Source organism: Suillus paluster (genome assembly GCF_016628075.1).
Source record: "Suillus paluster strain FC165 chromosome Unknown EDB91scaffold_38, whole genome shotgun sequence".
Lineage (NCBI taxonomy): Eukaryota > Fungi > Basidiomycota > Agaricomycetes > Boletales > Suillaceae > Suillus > Suillus paluster.
This window is the reverse complement of record NW_024537598.1, coordinates 181,590-205,900: the sequence shown is the minus strand read 5'-3', so window position 1 is coordinate 205,900 and position 24,311 is coordinate 181,590. Positions and strand designations below refer to the sequence as shown.

The window sequence follows — 24,311 nt, the reverse complement described above, 5'->3', positions numbered from 1 at the left end:
TGGGCACTAGGCATACAGCACGGAGCGCTGAGCTGCCCATCTCCATAAAATATAAATTCATCAACACCCTTCCTCACGCCTGCAGCATGAACTGATTCCAAACGCTAACCATCATGTCAGTCAAGAAACTGACAGCCGCCTTCAACAGAGTCCATCAAGATGACTCGAAGGACGTTCCTCTTGAAGACCTCAAGGATACAGCTTTGCCACCTGCAGTGCCTGCACCCCCGTAAGTTCTGTTCATGTTCTCTTTCCTACCTTGTATTCACTGACTGATGCTCTTACTAGATATCAACATGCTGCACCGTCGGGACCATGGCCATGGATGGACGTTAATGCCATCAATTTCAAGACCTCTCCAACGGTCATTATTGATCAATCCTGGGTGGGGTACCCTCAGAACCAGTTTGGGAACTGGACTTCAGATCAAGTGCACCGCAGTCAGATGCTCGAAAAGTGTTCGAAGAATCAGTCTAGCGCCATTTACTGGATAGATGTACTTCACGACGGGAGTTTCATATCCCCAGATATAGCCCCAGATATGGGAGAAAATGGTCATACTACGGTAGTTACCAGTCAACGCGAGGATGACTTTTGGAATATATTACAGGGGCAGGTGAGTCTCATTTTGTGCTGGTATGCTGGTTGGGGCGTCATATGGGATTTGCAGCGACCCACGAATATCCGGATGCAATCATGATTCGTGGATGACTTAACGTCACCTGTCTTACGCATGCTTGGGACAAAGTGTGTGGCGTCTTTTACTCATCTATTCACTCTGAGGTGTCATACGTAGATACAACGTCGAGCCATTCTTTTTCACGTCTTCCATTAATTGGATACCCTCATATTATCAGGAAGCGCCTATCCATGGAGAAGGAGACCGTAAGTCCGAACCTTCCATTTTGAGTTGCATAGCTGATACGTGTGTCAGACATCACTATTACCCTGCCATTTGTACGAGTGATGCTGGGATCTCGACCACCATACGATCATGCACCATGCAATCATATACCACCACAATCCGCGGGTAAGTGGCCCATCACCTGTCATAGTCGCCCTGTTCACCTCAGACAGGTACCAGGATCAACACCCAGGCTCATTATCCTATGGGCGGTATGTACATCGATGTTCTTACATTCACGCTCTAACATTCCTCAGATCAGATGCTCGTGATCGACCTCCTCACAATCCACATGGTCCGTGGTTTAAACACGAGCACCATTATTTCTTACCATCCCGATTCTGCATGGCGCCAAACATCCGCGAAGCACCTCCACTCGCTCATGCAGCTGGTGGGGGGCAGTGTATACTGGCAGAAAATATTCAGCAAGTCCAAAGACCCGACCTTCGTGTTCCTCGCGATTTTGTGGTATGGGCTATATGCATGGGATGAGTCCTTTGAGTTGCTAGACAACCATGTCAGCGATCTGGTAAGCAGGCCTGGTGCAGAGTCGAAGTGATGTTACTGAAGCACATTTAGGAATCACAAGTGCTAAAAGATTATGCGCTCACTCGCGAGCTTCATGTCCTCCAAGTGCACCTTCTGCACTATCAAGTGCTCCTTCATAGCTTTGAGGTATCAGTAACATTTATCGAGAAGACCCAGAATCCGGCCATGGAGTCCAGTGTCTTTTCTGATGAACAGCGCATAGAGTCGAATGAACTTATGAAGAAGGAGTGCCAGAACCTCGTCGGCGAAATAGACCGTCTTGAGAAGCGACGCATGATGCTGAGCAGCCGACTGAAGAATGCGACGGATCTTGCTTATGCTAGTGTCAATCTTGAGGACAGTAGACAGACACGGACGCTGACTGAGGAGACAGTCAGGGACTCCGCAGCCATGAAACAGGTATCCTTCTTCATCAAATCGAAATGGCTTACCAGGTACTAACAAACTGCTTTTCTGAGATCGCGTACCTCATGATGATCTTCCTACCTGCAAGCTTCTTAGCCGTAAGCGTTTAGGTCTTTTGTGCACACCCTATCTGACCACCTGTGTTCTCAGTCCGTCTTTGGGATGAACGTCGCAGAGATCAATCCAGGAACTTTAGCGACAATCCCTCAATACGTCGAGACCACTATTTCGCTCACGCTCCTCACTGTTTATATCATCATCACGCTTCAGACGCATAGCTCATTCCACAAGAAAAATGCTACGTTCTTGCAGCGTGTAGCGTGGCCGGTTTTTTGTCTCAAAAGGATTTTGTTCAAGACATCGGCCGGAGCCAAGAAAGCAAGCGCGAAAATGGTGGATGACATGGTGTGATGAAATTGATAATGGATTTACGACATACATCCACTATTCTGAATTATGATTACTGACGCCGTTTGCTATGTCTATGCAGTTCCCACATATTTTTGAAGATCTCACAGTACTTTGGCAATACAATGTGCCTGTGTCTATTTGATTTATTAGAACATTTTTGCTGAACGACTTTTGTGTTTTTCACGATGTGAAACGACACTCCACTTGATGTAGTATAAGTATCAACTGCATGATGCTTATAGCAATTTTTATAAATAATGACACTTGCCAAAAAAGACAAGAAAAGGTTTTGACGCGTCTCTCGGCGTGTTTCAGTGTCTAATAAGTCAAATAGTACTCCATACCTTGACTATGATGCCATATACCAACAACCGCGAGGACAGCCCAGAGCACGATGACAACTGTGACAAACAAGTGAATGATGGATGTATGCTGATGTCTAGAACATAAACCATGTACTATCATGCTCACCATGCACAGGGGGCCCGAGCCAGTACAATGATGAGAAGGGAATGAAATTCAGCATAATCTTTGTGCCTCTTCAGCCAGCCGACCCCAAGTGCCAAAAGAATGCCAAGCTGACAACCATCACAAAGATAGTCTATGTGCATGAAGACATGGCTGTGAAGGACATGATTGTCAAGGTTCTTGACAATATCAAACAACATGACTTATTCAGCACTTCTTGGCTCTACAATGGCTTTGAGCTTGCTGGATCAGACTCACTCTCTTTCATGTACACTGTCTACCGCTCTCAGAACAAAGATGTCTCCCTTGACAATGAAGATGACTATATGGAACTCTGTACTCAAGCTCAAGATGCAAGAAAACAAGAAGTTACACTCAAGCTAGTCGAACAGAAGGTACCCATCTCCTCATTAGGGTATATTTGGCTTACACTGTCATTACAATTCAGGTTGTAAATGCTGATGCCACGAACGGTGAAGATGAGCAAGATGAGAATGATGCTGAAGAGAATGAGAACCCCAGAAAGAAGAGAAAACAGGTATGTATGCATCAGAATTTGCTCTTGTGATGTGCATAATCGTTTGTAGCATCTGCCATCAGTGGAGGAAATAGCACAAGACCAGCACATCACTGAGCTGCAAAACAAGTATCACTGCAAAGATCGCACCTGCCCATATGACCTTTGCTATCCCTCAGGTCCATCTGCCAAACATGTCCATCTCACCCACAAGCACCTTTGAACTTGGGCAGCTGCAATGGCAGGATACTGGCAACATCTTATATTGTGTGTTTACTGATAGTTTGCCTTTGCAGGAAGCTGAAATACTCAGTGTTGATATCAACCATCCTCCAAACTCGAAAATATTTGATGTGAGCAACCACAGTGATGACAAAGATGATATTACAGCTCTTGCACATCAGCGGCGTGCACAGCTTGCAGGCCGTGACCATAACAACCAGTCCAACATTACTGTCAACTTTGCTGGGCTTGCAGAACTTATTCGACCATCCTCTCCTTCAGCTGCAAGTCATAGCGTGAGCTCCTGACCAAAGGCTATCCCTCCTAAACTCAATCTTCGTACTTTTGCCTACCAGTTTGGGTTATCCATGGATCTTTGTGACAAGCTTGAAGCAATTCATTTCAAAAGACCCCACTTATTTTGTCTCATTTCTGATGAACAACTTCATACTGAGGGCAGGCTCTCTCTAGGTGAACTTGCAATTATTTGTGATGCTGAGGAGTGCTGGAAAGAAGGACATTGAATCTGATATTGTGCTGCTATTGTATGCTACTGAAAGTTCATGCTCGTAAAACTGTATTGTAAGTTGTCAAATATAACCCGAGTTACGGAAAAAGCCCCATGTCATTGATGGCATGATATAGTCACAAGCATGGTACAGCTCATAGTAAAGTTTCTTCACACTAAAGGCATGGAATCCACTCTGACGAAGGTGTGATTTGATGACGCTGAATGCTTGCTCAATAGGATTATAGTCTGGGGAATATGGTGATAGGTATTCGACTTGGCAACCTTGTAACAATGCATCAGGATATCAGCACATTGACAAGGGCTAAGGGACAATCAATTACCATAACCATGGATGAGATCAACAACCTCTTCAGAGTGGTGGATACATGCATTATCAAGAATGATAACACTTTGTGTGTGCAGGATATGGGTTTGTCAATGGTAACTGGGACTAGTTGAGTTTGGAAACATTGTGATAGACAAGAAACATACCAGATCATCACAAAGGCACTCATAGAAGGTCTGGTGCGTGAATGATCCCTCAAGAACCCTCGCAGCAATGATTGACAACCGTTTTTTATGGACAAATGGTTCATGCTGCTCAACACATTCTCCGATAGGTGCCCGACCCCAAAGATGTGCATATGTCCTGTCATCTTTCGACACTTCATCCAAGCAGATCAGGTAGTTGGGTGGATATTGGCCAATTCAACAGACAAATGCAGCACAAACCATTGGCTTGCATTCAGGAGCAAGCTTTTGTACTCGCTTGACATTGATTCCAGCGCGTTTGAATGAAAGATGGATGGTGGCAAGAGAAACAGGTAGATCACGATAGTACTTGAGACGGCGGCAGTACTCAGCCAAAAAAAGGGTTGGCTTGTGACTGAGCCAAATGTAGTAAGTATGAGCAATCTGCATAGACGAGTTTGTGTGGACATCCATGCCCAATAGCAGCTTTCTTCACAACATAGCCAGTAGCATGCTTCTGTTGTAGAGTACGATGCAATGTTGATCAAGAGAAGTTGACTAGGTTGCAGATTTCATGGTCCAAGTCTTGACCATGAGCTTTTAGGCACATAGTGATGCATTTAGCATCATTGCTGATGTGCCGGTTGACCATGATGTGGCAGATGTCAAAGTCAAATGCCTTATTGTAACGATGCCCAGACACTGTACAACACCATAACCACAAATAAAATTTCTTTTTGGGTGATTGTCATTATTTATAAAAATTGCAGTAAGTATTAAAGGAACAAAATTAAATTAAATATTGTGATGTGGTCAACTCAAGTCTTGAATTGCACAGAATACTTACTTGTGGTCTACTACAACAACCAATGGATGCCGTCCTTGCCATCTAAACACTTTCAACCAAACTTATCCACACCCTAGCCATTATGACCTTATCATGGACCAGCAGTGATGTTCTGGTTTTGACTGGCTCAAGAGCAAACAAGAGACAGCATGAAAAAAAACCATGTCTGCTTCAGGGTGGTGAACACATGTCAGAAATTTACTTACAGTTGCTGCGAGACTGTGAATCACTATGGCAATTTTGGTGAGTGATAGTGATATGCAAGCATACAGGTACTATATGTGCTATCAAGGATGACCCCATCAGAAAACTTGCTCAAGTTTTGTGATTGCCTCGCAAGATCAGAACTGAAGGTGGGCACAAATTCGCTGCTATTGAAGCTTTGGGCCTGACTTGTGCTCACCTGCGCTCATCTGGTGACTTGTACAAGCTCATATCCAAGTTTTGTGGTTATGTGAGCCAAACAAATGTGAACAGAAAGGGAGCTAGTAGATATATTAGTGGGAATCAAAGTAGATTTATAGACTCGCTAGAATGCTCGGTAAAAAGCTGGCTAGGCGTTCTAGCACAGCCAACAATGATGGGGTCGGCCGGCATCTGGTGTCAGAGCTTAAATACTAATGCCTGCTGTTCACCAATGTGTCTGCCATTCTGCAAGGCTTCAAGCAAATGCTCGAACTCGCCCAAAGGCAATGGATTTGCCCCCCAATCCATCCACATCCCATGGAAGAGGGAAATCTTGAGGACATGGGTCCAATCCCCCTTGTAATCAGCCTTCTAAGGCTGCCGGACTGAAGATAATCATCCATTGGACCAGACCTTCAGATCTCCACTGCACAGACACCCTTGTGAGGCATCTTTCCACTCACCCTTCGGACGCCCGCATACTATTTTACAAGGGGAAAAAATCCGCCACTTACAGCACTGAGGAGTGTCCTTCTGGAAAGGACAAAGGGGAGATCCATTGAGTCTTGGTGAAACTGATCTTTGAGAAGGACTCGGAATATTTGGCGGCATATGCTGAAGACACAAAGAAATTTGATGTAGCGGTGGGCAACCACGTTGCTTCATAAGTGATCTCTATCGCTCAGATATGTAGCTACTAATTTAATTATCAAAAGTCTTAGAAAGTTGTTCAAGGAGCAACTTGACAAATTTAACAAGACCGGCGCCGGTGTCACCTCACTTGACAAACACGCAGCAGCTAATCTACACAGTGAGTGTTTTTTTACTGTTGTTTTTATTTTATTTTATTTTAAGAACAAGCATTACTTGAATTCCTGTGGTATGACCAGCTCCACCATTTCCTCTTCTCCAACCCAACGTGTGGTGCGAAAATTTTCACCTCCAAGCCGGGAGTTGACCACACTGCGGATTTCTTTGTGCTCCTCCATCCACATGGGGAGGCTGGTCCCTCTATGAACCCAAATGCTCCTGGGCCTCAGCTCCCTCAACCAAACATTCAGCTCCCTCCCCAAAACCCTCAGCTCCCTCCCCAAGACCCTCAGCTCCCTCCCCCAGACCCTCAGCTCCTTCTCCCAAGCCCACATGACGCTGGCACTCAGCATGTTCCTATAAGCGCTCGGTCTGGTCCTGCGAGCACTCAGCCTGGTCCCATGAGCGCTCAGCTTGGTCCTGCAAGTGCTCAGCCTGGTCAGCCCAGTCCCGCAAGTGCTCAGCTTGGTCCTGCGAGTGCTCAGCCAGGTCCTGCAAGCACTCAGCTTGGTCCTGCGAGTACTCAGCCCGGTCCAGCAAGCGCTCAGCTTGGTCCTGCAAGTGCTCAGCCTGGTCAGCCCGGTCCCGTGAGTGCTCAGCACACCCCCCCAAGTACTCTGTATCCTCCCCCTTCACAGCACCCCCCTCCTCATTTCACTGGCGCTGGGGGCAATCCAATCGATGATCCGGATGATGACCTCTATGACGACAACAGCCCTTTCTCTGCCCCCCTCAGCAATGCGCTGGATATGTTGCTTGGGGGGGATGTCAATATGTACGACAACAATGATGGGATGGAGTTTGACTCCTTCCGGCTTTGTGTGATCAGCCTTGACAGTCCCCCCAAAGTGGTGGGTCATAAACAGTAGTACACAGCCTCTCCTTCTCCCCCTCCCATCAAAAAAAATACTTTCATTATGCCGCAGAAGCCCCAGACACCCACATACCACAGTCACGAGGTGTTTGGTTCTGCCTCCCCTGGTGGTCAGGTGCTATGTAGACCTTCCTCATTCACCTTGTCATTGGGGATAATGCGCAGCCACTCCACTCCCTCATTCACAGCATCCTCATCCTATGCATCGACTGACTATTGTGTTTCGCCGACAGCATTGTAGACATCACTGTCTGCAAAGCTGCAGAGCTCAGGCAGCTCAAAGAAGAAGAGGTCCTTGGTGGCAGACATGGAGGACAACCTCAGCATACTCAACAACAATATTTGGACCATGTCCGAGCACCAGAGATCGAGGAATGAGCACTACACCATGAAGATGAATTACCAAGCCCAGAAGAAGGATATTCAGTGGCACTGCGAATCACTTTCACACAAAGTCCTCATGTCAGCCACCACACATCAATGCAAGCAGGAGGCCAAGGACAAAGAGATCCTGCACCTTCAGGCTGCAGCTGCCTTGCAGGAAAGGGAGGCTGAGACCTGGTGCCTTAAGATCCAATATAAGACCATGATGCATGCCATGGGTGCTAGTCCCTCATCCTCGTCACCATCTGGCTGATTATGTGTTGTCATTGTCATGTTTTTTTTGTCCTTGTTGTCATGTCAATTTTAGCATCTCGTAATTACTTTGCAGCTTGATTTTGATACAATTTTTTTTACTTGAATCTCTTGTAGTAGTACATGTGCTTTCTGGTTGCCAATGTGACTCTGATCCTTTCAAGTTATCCTTCCCTATGTTCAGCTCTTGAGTAAGGACTGTCAAACAGTTGATCCATCATCCTCAAACAAGAAGCTTGCCCTGGAGTACCCTCATATGACCTATCACCCACAACTTCATCTCCATCAGGATCTTCAATCTCTCGAGCTGCAAGTTCTCTGGCCTCCTGTTCAGCCCACCTCTGAGAATGGTGGAATTTTGGATCCTGCTGGTGATGGTGAGCTTCAAATCAGATGATCATGTTGTGCAAGATGATGCAACACATAATCCAATGGACAGCAATCTGAAGCTCTCAGAAGGACTGACACCGCCCCTTAAGAGCAGCAAATGCATGCTCAACACATACACAAACCTAAATAAAAATAAAAATCAGTAACCAAATCATTAGAAAAAATCACAAAAATATGAGCACACCGTGGAAAGATGATAATTAAATGTCTTCTGGTCCTTGGTCAACCTTCCATTGTAAGGCTTCTTGAAAGGGACTATGCACCACTTCTCAAGTGGGTATGCACTGTCAGCCCAAACCCAATGGTCATCTAGCAGAAGGGCTTCATGCTGTCGATAGAAATGAGTTGATTGGAAAGCATAGGCATCATGGACACTTCCAGGATGACCAAGAGCATAATCACATTGTTGATAAGGTTGTGAGGCATAACAACTGCCTAAAAATTTATTTAATTGTTGACCATGAAGGGAGGGGGAAAAATACCTGACAGCCAAGAGAATAGTTAGATTTCCTATCATAGAATGTCTCACCAAAATGAGCAGGTTTGGTGTAGAGATCAACTGTTGTGCCATCAACAGCTAGAATGCCATTGCACCACTCAGGACAAGTCTTGGACTCTGCATATTGCTGAGCAAGCTCAGCATCCTCCGAATCAGGATGTGGGAAACCGACAAATTTGTCATGCTGGTCAAGCAGTGCAATCATCACACAATTAGTGCAATTCACAACTGACCCAACACTTATACCTGCCCATTGAGCAACATCCTCCAGAGGAATTGCATTGCCATAGTGGTCAGCACAATTGAGGAAGATAGCAAGCTGAATGAAAATGGGAAGCTGGGGATTATTGGATCGGTTGAGAAAGATATAATGATCAGAGATTTGATTGAGAATGTCATTAAAAATGATAGGGTCAACACGTAGCTTCTACCAAAATAAATAAGGGCAGTGTTTTGCATGATGAACAAGCATGTGCAGCTGGGGAGCTTGTGGGGGAGGCTCATCAGGCTTGTGAAGTACACGAGCCCTTGCAACCTCATCACAGAGGGCTGCAATTTGATGCTTAAGCTGATCATAATATGCAGTGATCTATCAGAATCATTAGATTCATCAGAAAATTCACCAGAGGTGTTGGAGGAAAGAGTGGGTGAAGAGGTGATGTCCATGCTTGAATCAGAGTTGGAATTGAAGCTGGAATCAGAGTTGGAATTGGAGCTGGAATCAGAGCTTGACTCTTGAGCTTCTAATACCTGCTGATATTGGAGTTGGGCTAATGACAGTGCAGCTTTATTAACTGCATGAAGGAGATTTTTGCAGCTGGATTGGCGAGGCATGATGAGAGCTCATGATAGATGTGTCCCTTTATCATCCCCTAACTGATGTGTGATTGATAATCAGAGTTTAAATCGGAGTTTCAATTTTACCATGGTCAGTGTGCTAAGTCTTGCTCGTCTTGCATGACAGTGAGCAACCTAACCTAACCTACTATCCTAACTGTGCTGCCCATTGCCCCAAACATCCTCTTCTCCAACCCAATGTGCGGTGCAAAATTTTTCACCTCCAAGCTGGGAGTCAACCACACTGCAGATTTCTTCACACTCCTCCATCCACATGGGGAGGCTGGTCCCTCTGTGAACCCAAATGCTCCTAGGCCTTGGCTCCCTCAACCAAACCTTCAGCTCCCTCCCCAAAACCCTCAGCTCCCTCCCCAAAACCCTCAGCTCCCTCCCTCAAGCCCATATGACACTGGTGCTCAGTGCACCCCCCCAGGCACTCTGTATTCTCTCCCTTCACAGCACTGCCCTCCTCATTTCACTGGCACTGGGGGCAGATTGATGATCTGGATGGTAAGCAGATACTTGTTCTCCTCCCCCCTCTGGTGCTCAGCCTTAGCCTCCCCCCCCAGTGCTCAGCCTTAGCCTCCTTGCTCTGGCGCTCAGCCTCCCTCCAGCGCTCAACCTCCCCCCAGCGCTCAGCCTTAGCCTCCTCACTCTGGCATTCAGTCTCCCTCCAGTGCTCAGCCTCCCTCCAGTGCTCAACCTCCCTCCAGCACTCAACCTCCCCCTAGTGCTCAGCCTCAGCCTCGCCCCCCCCCCCAACACTCAGCCTCAGCCTCCTTGCTCTGGTGCTCAGCCTCCCCGGTGCTCAATCTCCCTCAGCACTCTACCTCAGCCTCCTCCCCAGTCCTCACCTATGCCTGATGTCATTGATCTGTGGGGACTTGTTTTTTTTGCTGATCTCTCTCAGTTGAATACACATTGGGAGATCTATTACTTGTTACAAACATATATCACAGTTCCACTTTCTACTCTACCTAATGTATGACTTTGCCTACATTGCAATGCATCCTTTTGTGAATAACAAGTGTCATTTGAATGTTTGATTTCATGCCGGTGTGTGCCAGTATTACTCAGCTCCATTTCTCTTAAGTTTTGTCAAACTCTAGTGAGCTTTACCGAGCATTCTAGCGAGTCTAGAAATCTACTTTGATTCCCACTATTATCTCAGTCTTTGTGAAGGTCATACTCAAGGGGAGGAGAACTCAAAGGGCATGACTTCAGCTTGTGCACTGCACCCCTTACCCAAGTATCCTTAATTTCCAAGAGGTAGGAGGGAAGTCCAGTGAAGTCCAGAAGTCAGATACAGGGGGAGTTTGGTGGAACTCCAGAGATTCAAGAGGAACTAGAGTAAGGCTACTACAGACAAGTTCGGAGTAGAAATGGAACAGAGGTAGACTACCCTAAGGTAGAGCTGGAGATATAGTCTAAGGAATAAACCCAAAGACTTGGAGGTGGACAAGAGGTAAGACTCAAGTCTGGAGAAGCAGGAATGAGCAGGAACTAAGATGATATTCAAACTGAGGAGGTATGGAGTTTTACAGGAGTTTATATACTGTAGGTATCAAGTAAGTAATCAGTCAGCATAGTAAAAGGCTATGTATGAGGCATGTGAAAAGTCTATTAGTAAGTATGTAATGGATCAAAGAAAATGGAGTCAGAAATGAATACAGAGAGACAGATCAGTAAGCGGGGCGGAAAATATTATGACTGGTAGCCAGAGAGCAGTGATCTAAAAGGAGATAGGTGTAGATCTGGAGATGAAACCGGAGCACCAGATGGAATTTAGGATGAAAGTCTGGGTCTAACAAGTGAGGATCCGAAGTTCTGGGTCTGGAAATGCGGGATATGACAGTCTCAAATAAAAGGACTCTGATACTTGACTAAGTACCTAGTAGATATATTCTAAATGTACTGTTAGCTTGTAGATGTTAAACAAATAGTGTAGGTACTCACATCTCAGTCTTGAATAAAAGGACTAAGATGTTTTGACAGCAGTATGCATTACTTTATCATATGGGTAGAATAGGATGAAGATATAAGTTTGAAACCAAAAACATATGCAACAAAGCTTGGCCAATGTCACTCATGTGCATGTCACTATGTGCATGTCACTCTGCGCACATCACTCTGTGCATGTCACTATGTGCTTGTACCTGGTCCCTCACCAGATTGTTTAGACTCCAACACTCCCCCTTGAGCACAGTCTCCTAAGCTCATCAGCATACAAATTTTCTGGATGTGAGGATAGGGTAAGGCCTTTGTAAAGGCATCAGCAACCTTCTCTTTGCTAGGGCAATAGTTGAGTGTGACCTGAGGTGCTGTTCTTGACATGGGTTTGAATGAAGTGGTATCTGACGTCAATGTGTTTTGTGCACGATTGAAATTTGCCATTCGATGTGAGGGCAACAGCTGCTTAATTGTTGCAGTAAATGTATGTGGGGACATGTTTGATGTCATACAACTCTTTGAGGAGGAGCTGCAAGTAAAGTACCTCACAAGCCACTGTAGTAAGTAGAATATACTCAGCCTCTGTGGTTGATAACACTATAAGGGGCTACTTTCAAGTGCTCCAGGCTACAGGTCCTCTGTTAAACAGAACAAGATATACAGACATCGAGTGTTGGTGTGCCTGTGACGCCCAATCAGTGTCAATGTACACTTTGAGTCCTACCTCTGTGCCTCTCAAGGTCAGTCCAAATCCAGTTGTACCCTTGAGATACCTTAAAACTTTTTTTTTTAAAAAAAAATCCATGTTTATTGTCCTTTGGGGTTGAAGACCCTATGTTGGACATAACCCTATACACGGGGGGTCTACTCCTGCTACACTATTGTACATATTGTGGTAATCTATGTTTGTTGAGTGGATATACGCGTACTCTGTTGGTATATTGTCGGGCAAAGGCCGACACTGATTTCGTACAGAGGGAATGATGTAGTTAATGAGTTGCTTGGGGAGGGTGTCGGTCGGATGTTGCGCGAGACTTTGACTTGGTCGCAGTTTCGATCCTGGTGTCTGTTTGTCTGAGCTGTGCTCCTTTCACCTCTCTTCTTCTACAGTGACTGGGCGGCCAGTGCTAGTCTTTCCCTTTAGTCTCGGAGATCTATTTGCTTGGTGTGTTAACTGTATGTGTTTGTTTTCCTGTTGACATATGAAATGTGCTTAAGTTGTGTACAGTATTATGTTTCCGGGATCTCACCAAATGTGGTTTTGAACCTTCCTGTACCATTGACGTATTGCATGAGCAGTCTGACTGCGTCATTGGTGGTTAGTAGATAAGTGAGTGAGGTCACTTTGCGGCGTAGAGCATTCAAAAGAATGTGGTGTTCTCTTGTGTATTGATGGCACTCGAACAGGAAATGCAGGACGGTTTCTACTATTTCCGGGCAGAATGGGCAGTGAGGGGAGTCACTTTTCCCTATGCAATGAAGATGCTGGTTGAGGGGGGAGTGGCGGGTTTGCAGTTGGGTGATGATACTAGCCTGACGTCTAGGAAGAGTGGTGATGAGCTTGATGAATTTGTTGGATGGCATACTGGGATCTATGGTTGATTCACGTGCATAGCGGGGTGATTTCTTCCAGGTTTCTGACCATCTGATGTTCAGGTCCAATTGGTGCCATTGTTTCAGGGCTGAGATGCTGTCTGTGAGTTTGCCGAGTTGGAGGAAGGATGGTAGACGTTCACGTGCACTTGATTTTCTCTCTCCTTCTGCTGCTTCCTTTGCTGCTTTATCCGCTAGCTCATTGCCTGTCACTCCCTTATGTCCTGGGATCCATCTTATCGTGAAGTCAAAGTTGAGATCGTGAGCGTTTCTGTGACTCGCTAACTGCACTGTCAAGGTGCGAAAGTGTTCTACTAAGTAACTGCCCGAGTTCATGTACTGACTCTCACCAGATTGTATGGCCACCTGATTGTCTACAAAGATCAATGCTGGGTAGATCATGTTCCTTTCCATGGCGATGAGCTTCGCTGCGAGTGAGAGGCCTACTACTTCCGCCTCATAGACGGTATGCTTTCGATCCGATCTGAGGTGGTATTTCAGGATACGTGGGGCTTGCCCTTCTCGTATCAGGACTGCCGCTGCTCCTATTCCTCCGTTGTGTCCAGAACCATCTGTGAATACTTGTACTTTGTCCAGTAATTCTCTTTGCTCCTTGATAGCGTCTTTTTCCTCTCTAGCGATGTGGGAGCGATATGTGTTGGGTCGGTGCTTGTCTGCTCTGCTAATGGGGTCGATCATTTCGATGTTCTTGGAAAGGAGTTGGTAGGTAGCTGTGAGGTTGTGAAGGGATGAACGGTGACAGGATGTGTTCTGGTGTCTGGCGATGTGCTGCAGGTGTGGATATAGCGGGTGTCGCTGCGGGAGGGTGGCGAGACGTATGGCGGCGCAGTGACAGATCTTTTGGAGGAGTAGTGGGATCGGTAAGAGGTTAGCATGGCTGTCAAAGATATCTGTGGCCGTCATTCTCATGGCTCCAGTAATGCTTAGTGCGGCTGTTCTCTGGACTGTAGCTAGCTGTTTCGCTATTCCTAGCGACCCTTGCTGTACTTTTGTCGCTCCATTACAGTAGATGGGTCTGAACCATAAGTTCGCTCCGTACATGAATTTTGGTACCGCTACAGTTAGATAGTGTTGGCGCATGAGTTTTGCTGATATCCCATTTGCTGGTCTAGAGAGTTGTCACAGTTGTAGGATGTATTCCATTCCTTTGGCTATAGCATGTCCTGTGTGATATTTCCAAGTCAGTTCTTGGTCAACTAGAAGGCCGAGGAAACAATGGTGCTCAGTGGGGTGTATGGTGGTGTTTTGTAGGACGAGTGGCAGGCGGGGGCATGTTCAACTATGGGTAAAATCAATCAGCACAAACTTGTTGACTTCAAACCTTGAGTTATGCTCCTTTGACCATTGAAGTGCTCCGTTCGGTCTCTCCATCATATCTTTGAGTGTGTCATGGGTGTCTTCAAAGGATGGGCCTATCGCTATGTATGCTGTGTTGTCTACAAAGGCCAGTGCTGTTTCCTTGTTGCGGGGATTGGCTATGTCAATGAGGTCAGCATTGTAGATAAGATAAGTGATCATAGATAGCGGGTCTCCTTGTCCTATTCCGTTGCGCACGTGTATCCAGTCCGATATCGAGTCATTGAACCTTAGTTGTGTTTTGCATCCTGACAGTATTCTGACCATAAACTGAACAATCTCTGGTGGAAGGCGTCTTGTCTTCATGTTGTGGGCTAGTCAGTCAGTAACTGCATTGGGAAACGCTCCTTCAATGTCCAGAAAGAGTATTGATGCTACTTTTCCATTTTGCCATACATTTTTGACTGTTGCTTCTAGAAGGTGTAGGGAATCCATTGTTGTGCGCCTGGGTCATCCTCCAAAGTGAGTGTTGGGTAGCAGGTTGTGGCGTTCCATGAGATCTGTGACCTGTTCAGCTATGATTGCTGTTAGTAGCTTGCATGTTGTATTGATGAGAGCGATGGGACAATACACTTTAGGTGTTGTATAGTCTGCTTTCCCGGGTTTCTTAAGGACTACCATTGTGAATTCGCGCCAGGGGTCGAAGTAGGTGTTGAGGTTGAAGATGGCGTTGAATAGGTGCCTGAGGTATGGTGTCAGTATGGATGACGCTTGTTTGAAGATGATATTGCAGATTCCATTTGGTCCCAGCACTTTGTAGGAGCTGGTGTTAGCTATCGCTTTCTCGATTTGGGCTTCCATGATCGTTGAGAAGGCAGCTATCGGGTCAGGGTAGTCGAAGTTGATTGGGACAGAGCTGTTGGCTGGGGGCAGAGGGAAGAAGGCATTGGCAAGTGCTTTGCTTTTCTTGTCATTGGTGATAGCCTCTACTAGGTTGCCTTCCTCATTCTTAACTTTGAGGACTGGTACACTAGATCTCCCTCCGTCGCCGTAAGGTGTCGTTACGTATCGGTTCGCCATGTATACTGATTGTTGATCCAACTCCTCTAGGAATTCTATCCAGTGCTCATGTTTTGTTTTTCTGATCGCTTCGGTTACTTGGTTGCGATAGCTGTGGTGTTCTTCGTGGACGGCGTGCTCAGGGAGTCCTCTCAACTTGTAGGATAGATCACTTAGCTTGTTTTTCTGTTTCATCATCAGCATCAGTTCCTTTGTCCACCATCGCTTTGCATAGGGACTTTGTTTAGTTTTTGGGACTTTCTGCTCCACCGTTTGGCTTAGTGTGGTAGCGAGGTTGGCGGCGGCGGTTTGGAATTGTTCCTCCGAGGTGATGGTCGTTGGTTCCAGATAGTCGGCTAAGTTCCTGTTGAGAGTGCCGCAGAATTCTTCCCAGTCAACGTCACAGTAGTTGAATGTAGTTGTCGTAGAAGCACAGGGTATAGGGAGGTCTAAGGTACTGTATATGGGTACATGGTCGGTACAGGGGGGGCGGCGTCTAGGTGCTGTATCACAGAGAGTGAATGAGTCCAGTGTATGGGTGGTACAGAATACATTGTCCAGTCTTGTCCAGTTTCCACTGCTGGTCAATTGGAGGGTAGGTCACATATTGCAGTAACATATCTCCGTATTATACGAGTGAACGGACGTGCATAATATCCCGTATGATACGGGCCAGCGGACCATGGGCCGAAGGTAGATATATCCTTGACTATGACAGATGGGCCGGGAGGGTTATTATTCCCGATGGAGATGGGTGGGCCCATGTAGGGAATATGTAGAGTAGATGAGTGGGCCGATGGACATGAATATTCAATAGATGGATGGGCCGAGGTAGTTTGATATTATGTAGATGGGTTTACCAAGGTAGATGTGTATCAAATAGCCAGGTATGTCAAGGGTGCTTGTTATCACATAGACGGGTGGGCCCAGATATATATCATATTAGACGGGTGGGCCGACAAATTAAGATTATTTTGTAGATGGGTGGGCCGACATATTGGTATTATTTTGTAGACAGGTGGGCCGAGGGAGTGGTGAAATATTTATTATATATATGGGTGGGCCAAGGGAGCGGAAAAATATTTATTATATATATGGGTGGGCCAAAGGTAGTCGTATATATCATATCCACGGGCCGGGTAACATCTATCGAGTTCCAGGTAACATCTATTGATGTCCGGGTAACTAATATCAAGTTCCAGGTAACTAATATTGACTTCCAGGTATTTCATAAATTGAACAAATCACCAAGTACCGAGTACCAAGTTCTGGGCATCGAGTTCTGGGCATCGAGCACCGAAACACAAAACTAAAATACAACATTTCATAAATTGAACAAATCACCAAGTACCAAGCACCAAGTTCCGGGCACCGAGTGCCGAGTACCGAGTTCCAGGCATCAAGTACCGAGTGCCGAAACCCAGCACTCAGCACTCGGTACTCAATGCCCAGAACTCGGTACTCCTGCTGAATATATTGGTAGATCTTAACCTATTGGTGTTGTGAGACTATGGATAGACTCCCCTTGACAATGGCTACCATTTTGATTTTATCTAAAAAGTTCCCACGGTCAAAGTGCTTTCTTGAACACTCCATTTGCAAGTATTTTGCTTATATCATACTAGGATCTTAACCTATTGATGTCATGAGACCATGGATAAACTCCACTAGGCAAGGGCTACAACTTTGGTTTTCATTGAAAAAGTTCCCACAGTCTACAATATTGAGTACCAAGCACCGAGCCCTGAATACTCGGTACTCACTACCTACTCGATACTCAAAACTCAGTACTCGGTACTCAGTTCCCAGTACTTGATACTCAATGCTGAATATCTTGGTACTCAACTGAGCACTGAGTACTGACTACCGAGCACCGAGCACCGAGCACTGAATACTCAGTACTCAACTGAGCACTGAGTACCGACTACCGAGCACCAAGCACTGGGCACCAAGCACCAAGCACTGAATACTCGGTACTCGGTACTTAGTACTCAGTTCCCAGTACTTGATACTCAATGCTGAATATCTTGGTATATCTTAACCTATTGATGTCGTGAGACTATGAATAGACTCCCCCTGACAAGGGCTACAATATTGATATTTATCTAAAAAGTTCCCATGGTCAAAGTGCTTTCTTGAATACTCCATTTGCAAGTATTTTGCTTATATCTTACTAGGATCTTAACCTATTGATGTCATGAGACCATGGATAGACTCCCCTAGACAAGGGCTACAACTTTGGTTTTCAGCGAAAAAGTTCCCACGGTCTAGAATATTGAGTACCGAGCACCGGGCACCAGGCACCGAGCACTGAATACTCAGGACTCGGTACTTGATACTCGATGCTCGGTACCTACTCAATACTCAATACTTGGTACTCAGTACTTGATACTCAATGCTGAATATCTTGGTACCTACTCACTACTCAATATATACCTTAACACTTTTGAACCCTTCATTTTCGAGTATTTTGCTTATACCTCACTAGGATCTCAACCTATTGATGTCATGAGACTATGGATAGACTCCCCTTGACATGGGCTACAACTTTGATTTTCATCGAAAAAGTTCCCACGGTCTATAAAATTGAATACCAAGCACCAAGCACTGAATACTCGGTACTCAGTACCTACTCGATACTCAAAACTTGGTACTTGGTACTCAGTTCCCAGTACTTGATACTCAATGCTGAATATCTTGGTACTCAACTAAGCACTGAGCACACTGAGTACCCACTACTGAGCACCAAGCACTAAGCACCAAGCACCCAGGTATGGGGTCTATTTCTATGTATATTGGTAGTAGATACATCATATAGATAGACCAGGACACCTACATGATCCTTCCATAGGAACAACACTTGACAAATCACAATTGTGACATTTTGATATGTTTTACCACCCTACCCTTACACAGATTATCCAAGTTACTCATAGACTGTCATTATTACATTTATTATGCTAAGGATCAGTGATATTTAGGCCGGAAATTTGAGATCTGATGTAAAGCTACTGATCAAAAGCCCACATGGTAAATGATAGCCTTAAAGGCTCAGAAAGATCCATCCAGGATTGAGTGAATGACAAGCAAAACAATATATGTGTGAAAAGTGACAATTGACATCTGTTCACACAAAGTCACATTTATATATGATACAGGTTGAAGATTTCATTAAAAATGTGTAGGATACATGGTGGACTACCTAAGGAACCTATACTGCATACTGCCCTGAGGGTAGAGTGTTGGTGGGAGGGATGTGGCATAGAAGTGTTTGAATTGGTTGCCCATAGCCAAGGATACATCAACTGACCATTTTCGATGTTTGGGGCATTTGAGCTTTGACGTTTCCCACACTCGATTTCTTATCTATTTCACTTCCCCAGCTCTCAATTCCTGGTGGATCTTTCTGTAATTTTAGATCCATCATACTGAATATATGTGAAATATACTCTAGGTGTCTGAAGCAAAATACTTGCAAATGGAGTGTTCAAGAAAGCACTTTGACCATGGGAACTTTTTAGATAAATATCTGCCCGGTGCTCAGTGCTTGGTGCTCAGTGCTTGGTGCTCAGTTGAGTACCAAGATATTCAGCATTGAGTATCAAGTACCAGGAACTGAGTACTAAGTACTGAGTACTGAGTATTCAGTGCTCGGTGCTCGGTACTCAGTGCCCGGTGCCTGGTGCCCGGTGCTCGGGACTCAATATTCTAGATCGTGGGAACTTTTTCGATGAAAACCAAAGTTGTAGCCCTTGTCTAGTGGAGTCTATCCATGGTCTCATGACATCAATAGGTTAAGATCCTAGTAGGATATAAGCAAAATACTTGCAAATGGAGTGTTCAAGAAGGCACTTTGACCGTGGGAACTGGGTAGATAAAAATCAAAATTGTAGCCCTTGTCAAGGGGAGTCTATCCATAGTCTCATGACACCAATAGCTTAAGATCTACCAAGATATTCAGCATTGAGTATCAAGTACCGAGTACCGAGTGCTGAGTATTCAGTGCTCGGTGCTCGGTGCCTGGTGCCTGGTGCCTGGTGCTTGGTGCTTGGTGCTCAGTTGAGTACCAAGATATTCAGCATTGAGTATCAAGTACTGGGAACTGAGGACTAAGTACCAAGTACCGAGTATTCAGTGCTCGGTGCTCGGTACTTGGTGCCCAGTGCTCGGTGCTCGGGACTCAATATTCTAGACTGTGGGAACTTTTTCGATGAAAACCAAAGTTGTAGCCCTTGTCTAGGGGAGTCTATCCATGGTCTCACGACATCAATAGGTTAAGATCCTAGTAAGATATAAGCAAAATACTTGCAAATGGAGTGTTCAAGAAAGCACTTTGACTGTGGGAACTTTGTAGATAAAAATCAAAATTGTAGCCCTTGTCAAGGGGAGTCTATCCATAGTCTCATGACATCAATAGCTTAAGATCTACCAAGATATTCAGCATTGAGTATTAAGTACTGGGAACTGAGTACTAAGTACTGAGTACCGAGTATTCAGTGCTTGGTGCTCGGTGCTCGATGCTCGGTGCCTGGTGCTTGGTGCTTGGTAGTTGGTACTCAGTGCTCAGTGCTCAGTTGAGTACCAAGATATTCAGCATTGAGTATCAAGTACTGGGAACTTAGTACCAAGTACCAAGTTTTGAGTATTGAGTACTGAGTATTGAGTGCTTGGAGCTCGGTACTCGATATTCTAGACCGTCAGAACTTTTTCGATGAAAACCACAGTTGTAGCCCTTGTCTAGGGGAGTCTATCCATAGTCTCATGACATCAATAGGTTAAGATCTACCAATATATTCAGCATCAAGTATCAAGTACTAGGAACTGAGTGCCAAGTACTGAGTACTGAGTTTTGAGTATCAAGTAGGTACTGAGTACCAAGTATTCAGTGCTCGGAGCTTTCGATGGAAGGGATGGAGCCCACACCCTCGAAAATTGAGGATCCCTCTGCCATCGAGGGTCTCATATTTGAGCCGAGCCAAGTTCAACTAGCCCTAGACCCATCACCTACTCCCCCAACTGCCGGAGACATTGTGGTGCCGGATGATCCATGCAACCTTTTCCTGTAATATGATTCTGCTGATGACATGGATGTTGAGGTCAAGGTTGAAGTTGAAGGTGGTGATGAGGGTCATCTGGGTGAGGTTGAAATGTCTACATAATTTGGTAGTGTTAGATTTCTGTAAATGTTGTTGAAATGCATTGTACCTCCGGCATACCCAAAGAATGAAATCATTGAGTTCTGGGTAACATCTATTGATGTCTGGGTAACTAATATTGAGTTCTGGGTATTTCATAAATTGAACAAATCACCAAGTACCGAGTACCAAGTTCCAGACACCGAGTTCTGGGCATTGAGTTCCAGGCATTGAGCACTGAAACATGAAACTAAAATAAAACATTTCATAAATTGAACAAATCACCAAGTACCGAGTGCTGAGTGCCGGGTTTCGGCACTCGGCACTCGATGCCCGGAACTTGGAACTCAGCACTTGGTGCCCAGAACTTGGTACTTGGTACTTGGTGATTTGTTCAATTTACGAAATACCTGGAAGTCGATATTAGTTACCTGGAACTCGATAGATGTTACCCGGAACTTGGTACTTGGTACTAGGTACTTGGTGATTCGTTTTATGTACGAAATGTTGTATTCAGGGTTTTGTGTTTCTCCTTTTGGTGGTTGATGATAGGTGTATGCACTCATACAGTGGGTATGTACTGGTGCCTACATCAGCACACTGATTAGTATGTTATCCAACTATCTCAGCCCACTGATGTTTATAACACTCATTCTTCTGGGCCCACCCGTGGATGTGATATCAACCATCTTGGCCCACCCGTCTATATAATATACTACTACCTCAGCCCATACATCTATATAATATACTACCACCTCGGCCCATGTGTCTATATGATACGTATCTGGGCCCACCCATATATGTGATATCCAACTACCTCGGCCCACCGGTCTATATAATATCTAATAAATCGCTCTCTTGGCCCACCCATTTATATGATAACAATTACCTCGGCCCACCAGTCTACATAATATACCCCCTAAGTCGGCCCACTGGTCTACACAATATACTACTACCTCAGCCCACCAGTCTACATAATATACCCCCTACGTCGGCCCACCCGTCTACACAATATACTACTACCTCGGCCCACCCGTCTATATGATATATAATAAACTGCTCCTTCGGCCCACCTGTCTAGATAATAATGTCACTACATCAGCCCACCTGTCTATAATATACATGTCCATCCCACTCTACATATTACCTAGATGGGCCCACCCGTATTCATTGGTAATAATATCCCTCCCGGCCCATCCGTTAACATCGAGGATATCTTCATCATTGGCCCATGTTATACGGGATATTATGCACATCAGTTGCCTCGTAAAATACGGAGTTTGTCACTGAAGGGGCTCGGTAGGTTTGTCTCTCAGTAGCGCCATTTGTAGATTGTAGTCAGCCATTAGTTCAATTATGCGTTGTGCTCCTTCCTGGGCCTCTGGTGGGGAGCATAGGTGGGTGTTTCTGGCTTCTTCCCATAGGTGGTGATGCGCATTGAAGTCGCCTAGGAGAACTAAGTGGTCCATGGGTGATGATTGGATAGTGCAGCTCTCCCTGTCTAAGAATGTAGTGAGTGTGGGTAGTGTCTCCCGTTTTGTGCTGTTGTCGTAGATGTTAATTAGGGTGAGTTTTCCGAATGTGCCCTGCATTTGAATGATTACTACGTCTGGTGACAGGAATGGGATTTGCCTCCAGTTGTTAGTGTCTATTCGTTTTTGGACTAGGGTGATTGTGCGCGATCAGTTACCAAGGGTGAGTCTGTGGGTTGGGTAGACGATGTTCCAGTCCAGAGTGGCTCTTGTGTTGCCTAATGCATCAATACATGGTTCCTGTAGGACGACTATATCAAATGCCTTCGCTGTGAATGGGCCGCTTAATATACCGTGTTGTGCCGTTTCTGATTTATTTAGGTTTTCTTGCCATATACGTAGTCTTACAGCTTGTTCATCGGGTGTATTAGACATTGATTGAGGGTGTTGAGGGAGGGTCTGGCGATGGAGAGTGAATGAAGGAGATAGGTGGCAATTGTCGCGAGGAGAATCCGGCATTGCGTGGTAGGTGGGAGGTGCCTCTCATTGGTCTTCCTCCTCTCGGATTCATATGCCTGTCCAGAGTGTCCTGGGTTTGTGGTTGCGTTATGTGATCCTGAGTTCGGGTGGATTGGGGGGTTGCTTTCGGCAGGGCGGTAGCTTGGGTCCAGGATTCGTTTGTCAGGAAGTAGGGCATGGTGTTCTCCGGGTATCTTTTGTCAAGGTCCATGCATCTACGTTTGAATTCGGGGCAGCTTCATTCCCAGCTAGCATGTCCTTCCATTTCACATGCGACACAGTATTGTCTGTTCCTGTTGTTGCAATCGCTGGTCCTGTGCTCTTCAGAGCAGTTGACGCAGGTGTTGCGGTTTGAGGTGCATTCTCGAGCTATGTGGCCGTAGTGCTGGCATTTGGCGCATCAAATTGATTCTCTTCTGTTCTTCTTCATTTGTAGGTGGTTTTGGTTTAGCGTGATTCTGTTGTGTATTCCCTTGTTCACGTCATTCGGGTTTTTGAGTACCATCAGTAAGTGAGTGACCTGTTAGTGGTTGGTGCGTTTGTTGGGTGGTTTGATCCATCTCACAAATGTGATGGTTCCTTGCTCCCAGTCATTTTCCTTCTCAAGGTTGCCGATTTGATTTTTGCTGTCAGGGTCAAATGTCAGTGGGACGAACTGGATGATCACCGGATATCCTCTGTCTTTGACTACAGCTTTCGGGTCTAAGCTCTTAATGAATCTTTCCTTAATATCGCTTTTCTTAAGGTATTCTGCAGCTTCCGCGCTCATCATTTCCAGGATTGTTCCGCCATTGCAGTATTGATTGACTGAGGAAATATTCAATTCTGGCATGTCGGTGGAGACGATGGTTGAGAGGGCCACTTTGATCTTCTCGACTAGTTGTGCGTGTGAGACTTTGGTTGGAGCTATTGGACCATCAAGGGCAACATTAATGAGGATTTGACGGGCCTTGATTGCGTCTCTTGCTGCAAGTTGGTCGGTTTGATTGTGGGTGTCATTATCTAGTCCAGATAGTAAGGCTGTCCTGTAGCTGGGTTTCTGGGTCGTTTCCTTGATTAGGGTCATTACTTCTTGTTGCAGCTTCCCCAGTTGGGAGTCAATGTTACTGGCATCGGTGAGGTTGTCTTGGATCGATTTGATGGATGGTGTGAGCTGATCTGCTGCCTCTTTGATCGTTTTCATGCTGTTGGTTATTTCGTTTACTGTTGATTCTGCTTTCTTTGTCATTTCGTTTAGAGCCTGATTGCCATTTGCTTCATTGTTACTAATGTCCATTAACTCGCTTAGCTTATTGATCGGTTCTTTGAGTTGTGTACAGATGGTGTTGGAAATGGTTCGTGCTTTCTGTTTGTGGTTGGTTTTGAATAGTAGGATCGCAATAGCCCTTATTATGTCGATGTGCATTGGAGTAAGAGATGGAGCTTGGACCGAGAAGTCGAGTAGAGCCGTAGTTAGGGTGTCCATAGTTGCTTTGGCTGCTTGAGTGATGAATAGTCTTGATTCAAGTTC

General features: G+C 45.5%; 5 protein-coding genes across 5 annotated transcripts; all 5 read left to right on the top strand.

Annotated features, from left to right (window-relative positions):
- Positions 1-16: 16 nt before the first annotated feature.
- On the top strand, positions 17-2,156 carry EDB91DRAFT_1142013 (uncharacterized protein; the record flags this gene model as incomplete). The annotated part of the gene is made up of 7 exons (XM_041319035.1): positions 17-229; positions 289-616; positions 810-929; positions 1,056-1,116; positions 1,162-1,433; positions 1,484-1,852; positions 2,009-2,156. Coding segments are annotated over exons 1-7 (1,414 nt in total), but the record flags the coding sequence as incomplete, so codon positions are not given.
- A 467-nt stretch (positions 2,157-2,623) lies between these two features.
- Positions 2,624-3,477, top strand: EDB91DRAFT_1055500 (uncharacterized protein; the record flags this gene model as incomplete). The annotated part of the gene is made up of 4 exons (XM_041313923.1): positions 2,624-2,696; positions 2,750-3,120; positions 3,186-3,275; positions 3,325-3,477. 4 exons carry the CDS (start codon positions 2,624-2,626, stop codon positions 3,475-3,477), a joined length of 687 nt encoding a protein of 228 aa, XP_041175708.1.
- A 3,246-nt stretch (positions 3,478-6,723) lies between these two features.
- On the top strand, positions 6,724-8,031 carry EDB91DRAFT_1249965 (uncharacterized protein; the record flags this gene model as incomplete). Its single annotated transcript, XM_041323166.1, has 2 exons — positions 6,724-7,371; positions 7,636-8,031. 2 exons carry the CDS (start codon positions 6,724-6,726, stop codon positions 8,029-8,031), a joined length of 1,044 nt encoding a protein of 347 aa, XP_041175707.1.
- Positions 8,032-9,954: 1,923 nt separating this feature from the next.
- On the top strand, positions 9,955-10,744 carry EDB91DRAFT_1249963 (uncharacterized protein; the record flags this gene model as incomplete). Its single annotated transcript, XM_041323165.1, has 2 exons — positions 9,955-10,266; positions 10,313-10,744. The coding sequence occupies 2 exons, from the start codon at positions 9,955-9,957 to the stop codon at positions 10,742-10,744; spliced, it is 744 nt and encodes a 247-aa protein (XP_041175706.1).
- Positions 10,745-20,576: 9,832 nt separating this feature from the next.
- EDB91DRAFT_1083321 (uncharacterized protein) lies at positions 20,577-21,044 on the top strand (the record flags this gene model as incomplete). The annotated part of the gene is made up of 3 exons (XM_041315610.1): positions 20,577-20,737; positions 20,772-20,811; positions 20,898-21,044. The coding sequence occupies 3 exons, from the start codon at positions 20,577-20,579 to the stop codon at positions 21,042-21,044; spliced, it is 348 nt and encodes a 115-aa protein (XP_041175705.1).
- Between the last annotated feature and the right edge of the window lie 3,267 nt (positions 21,045-24,311).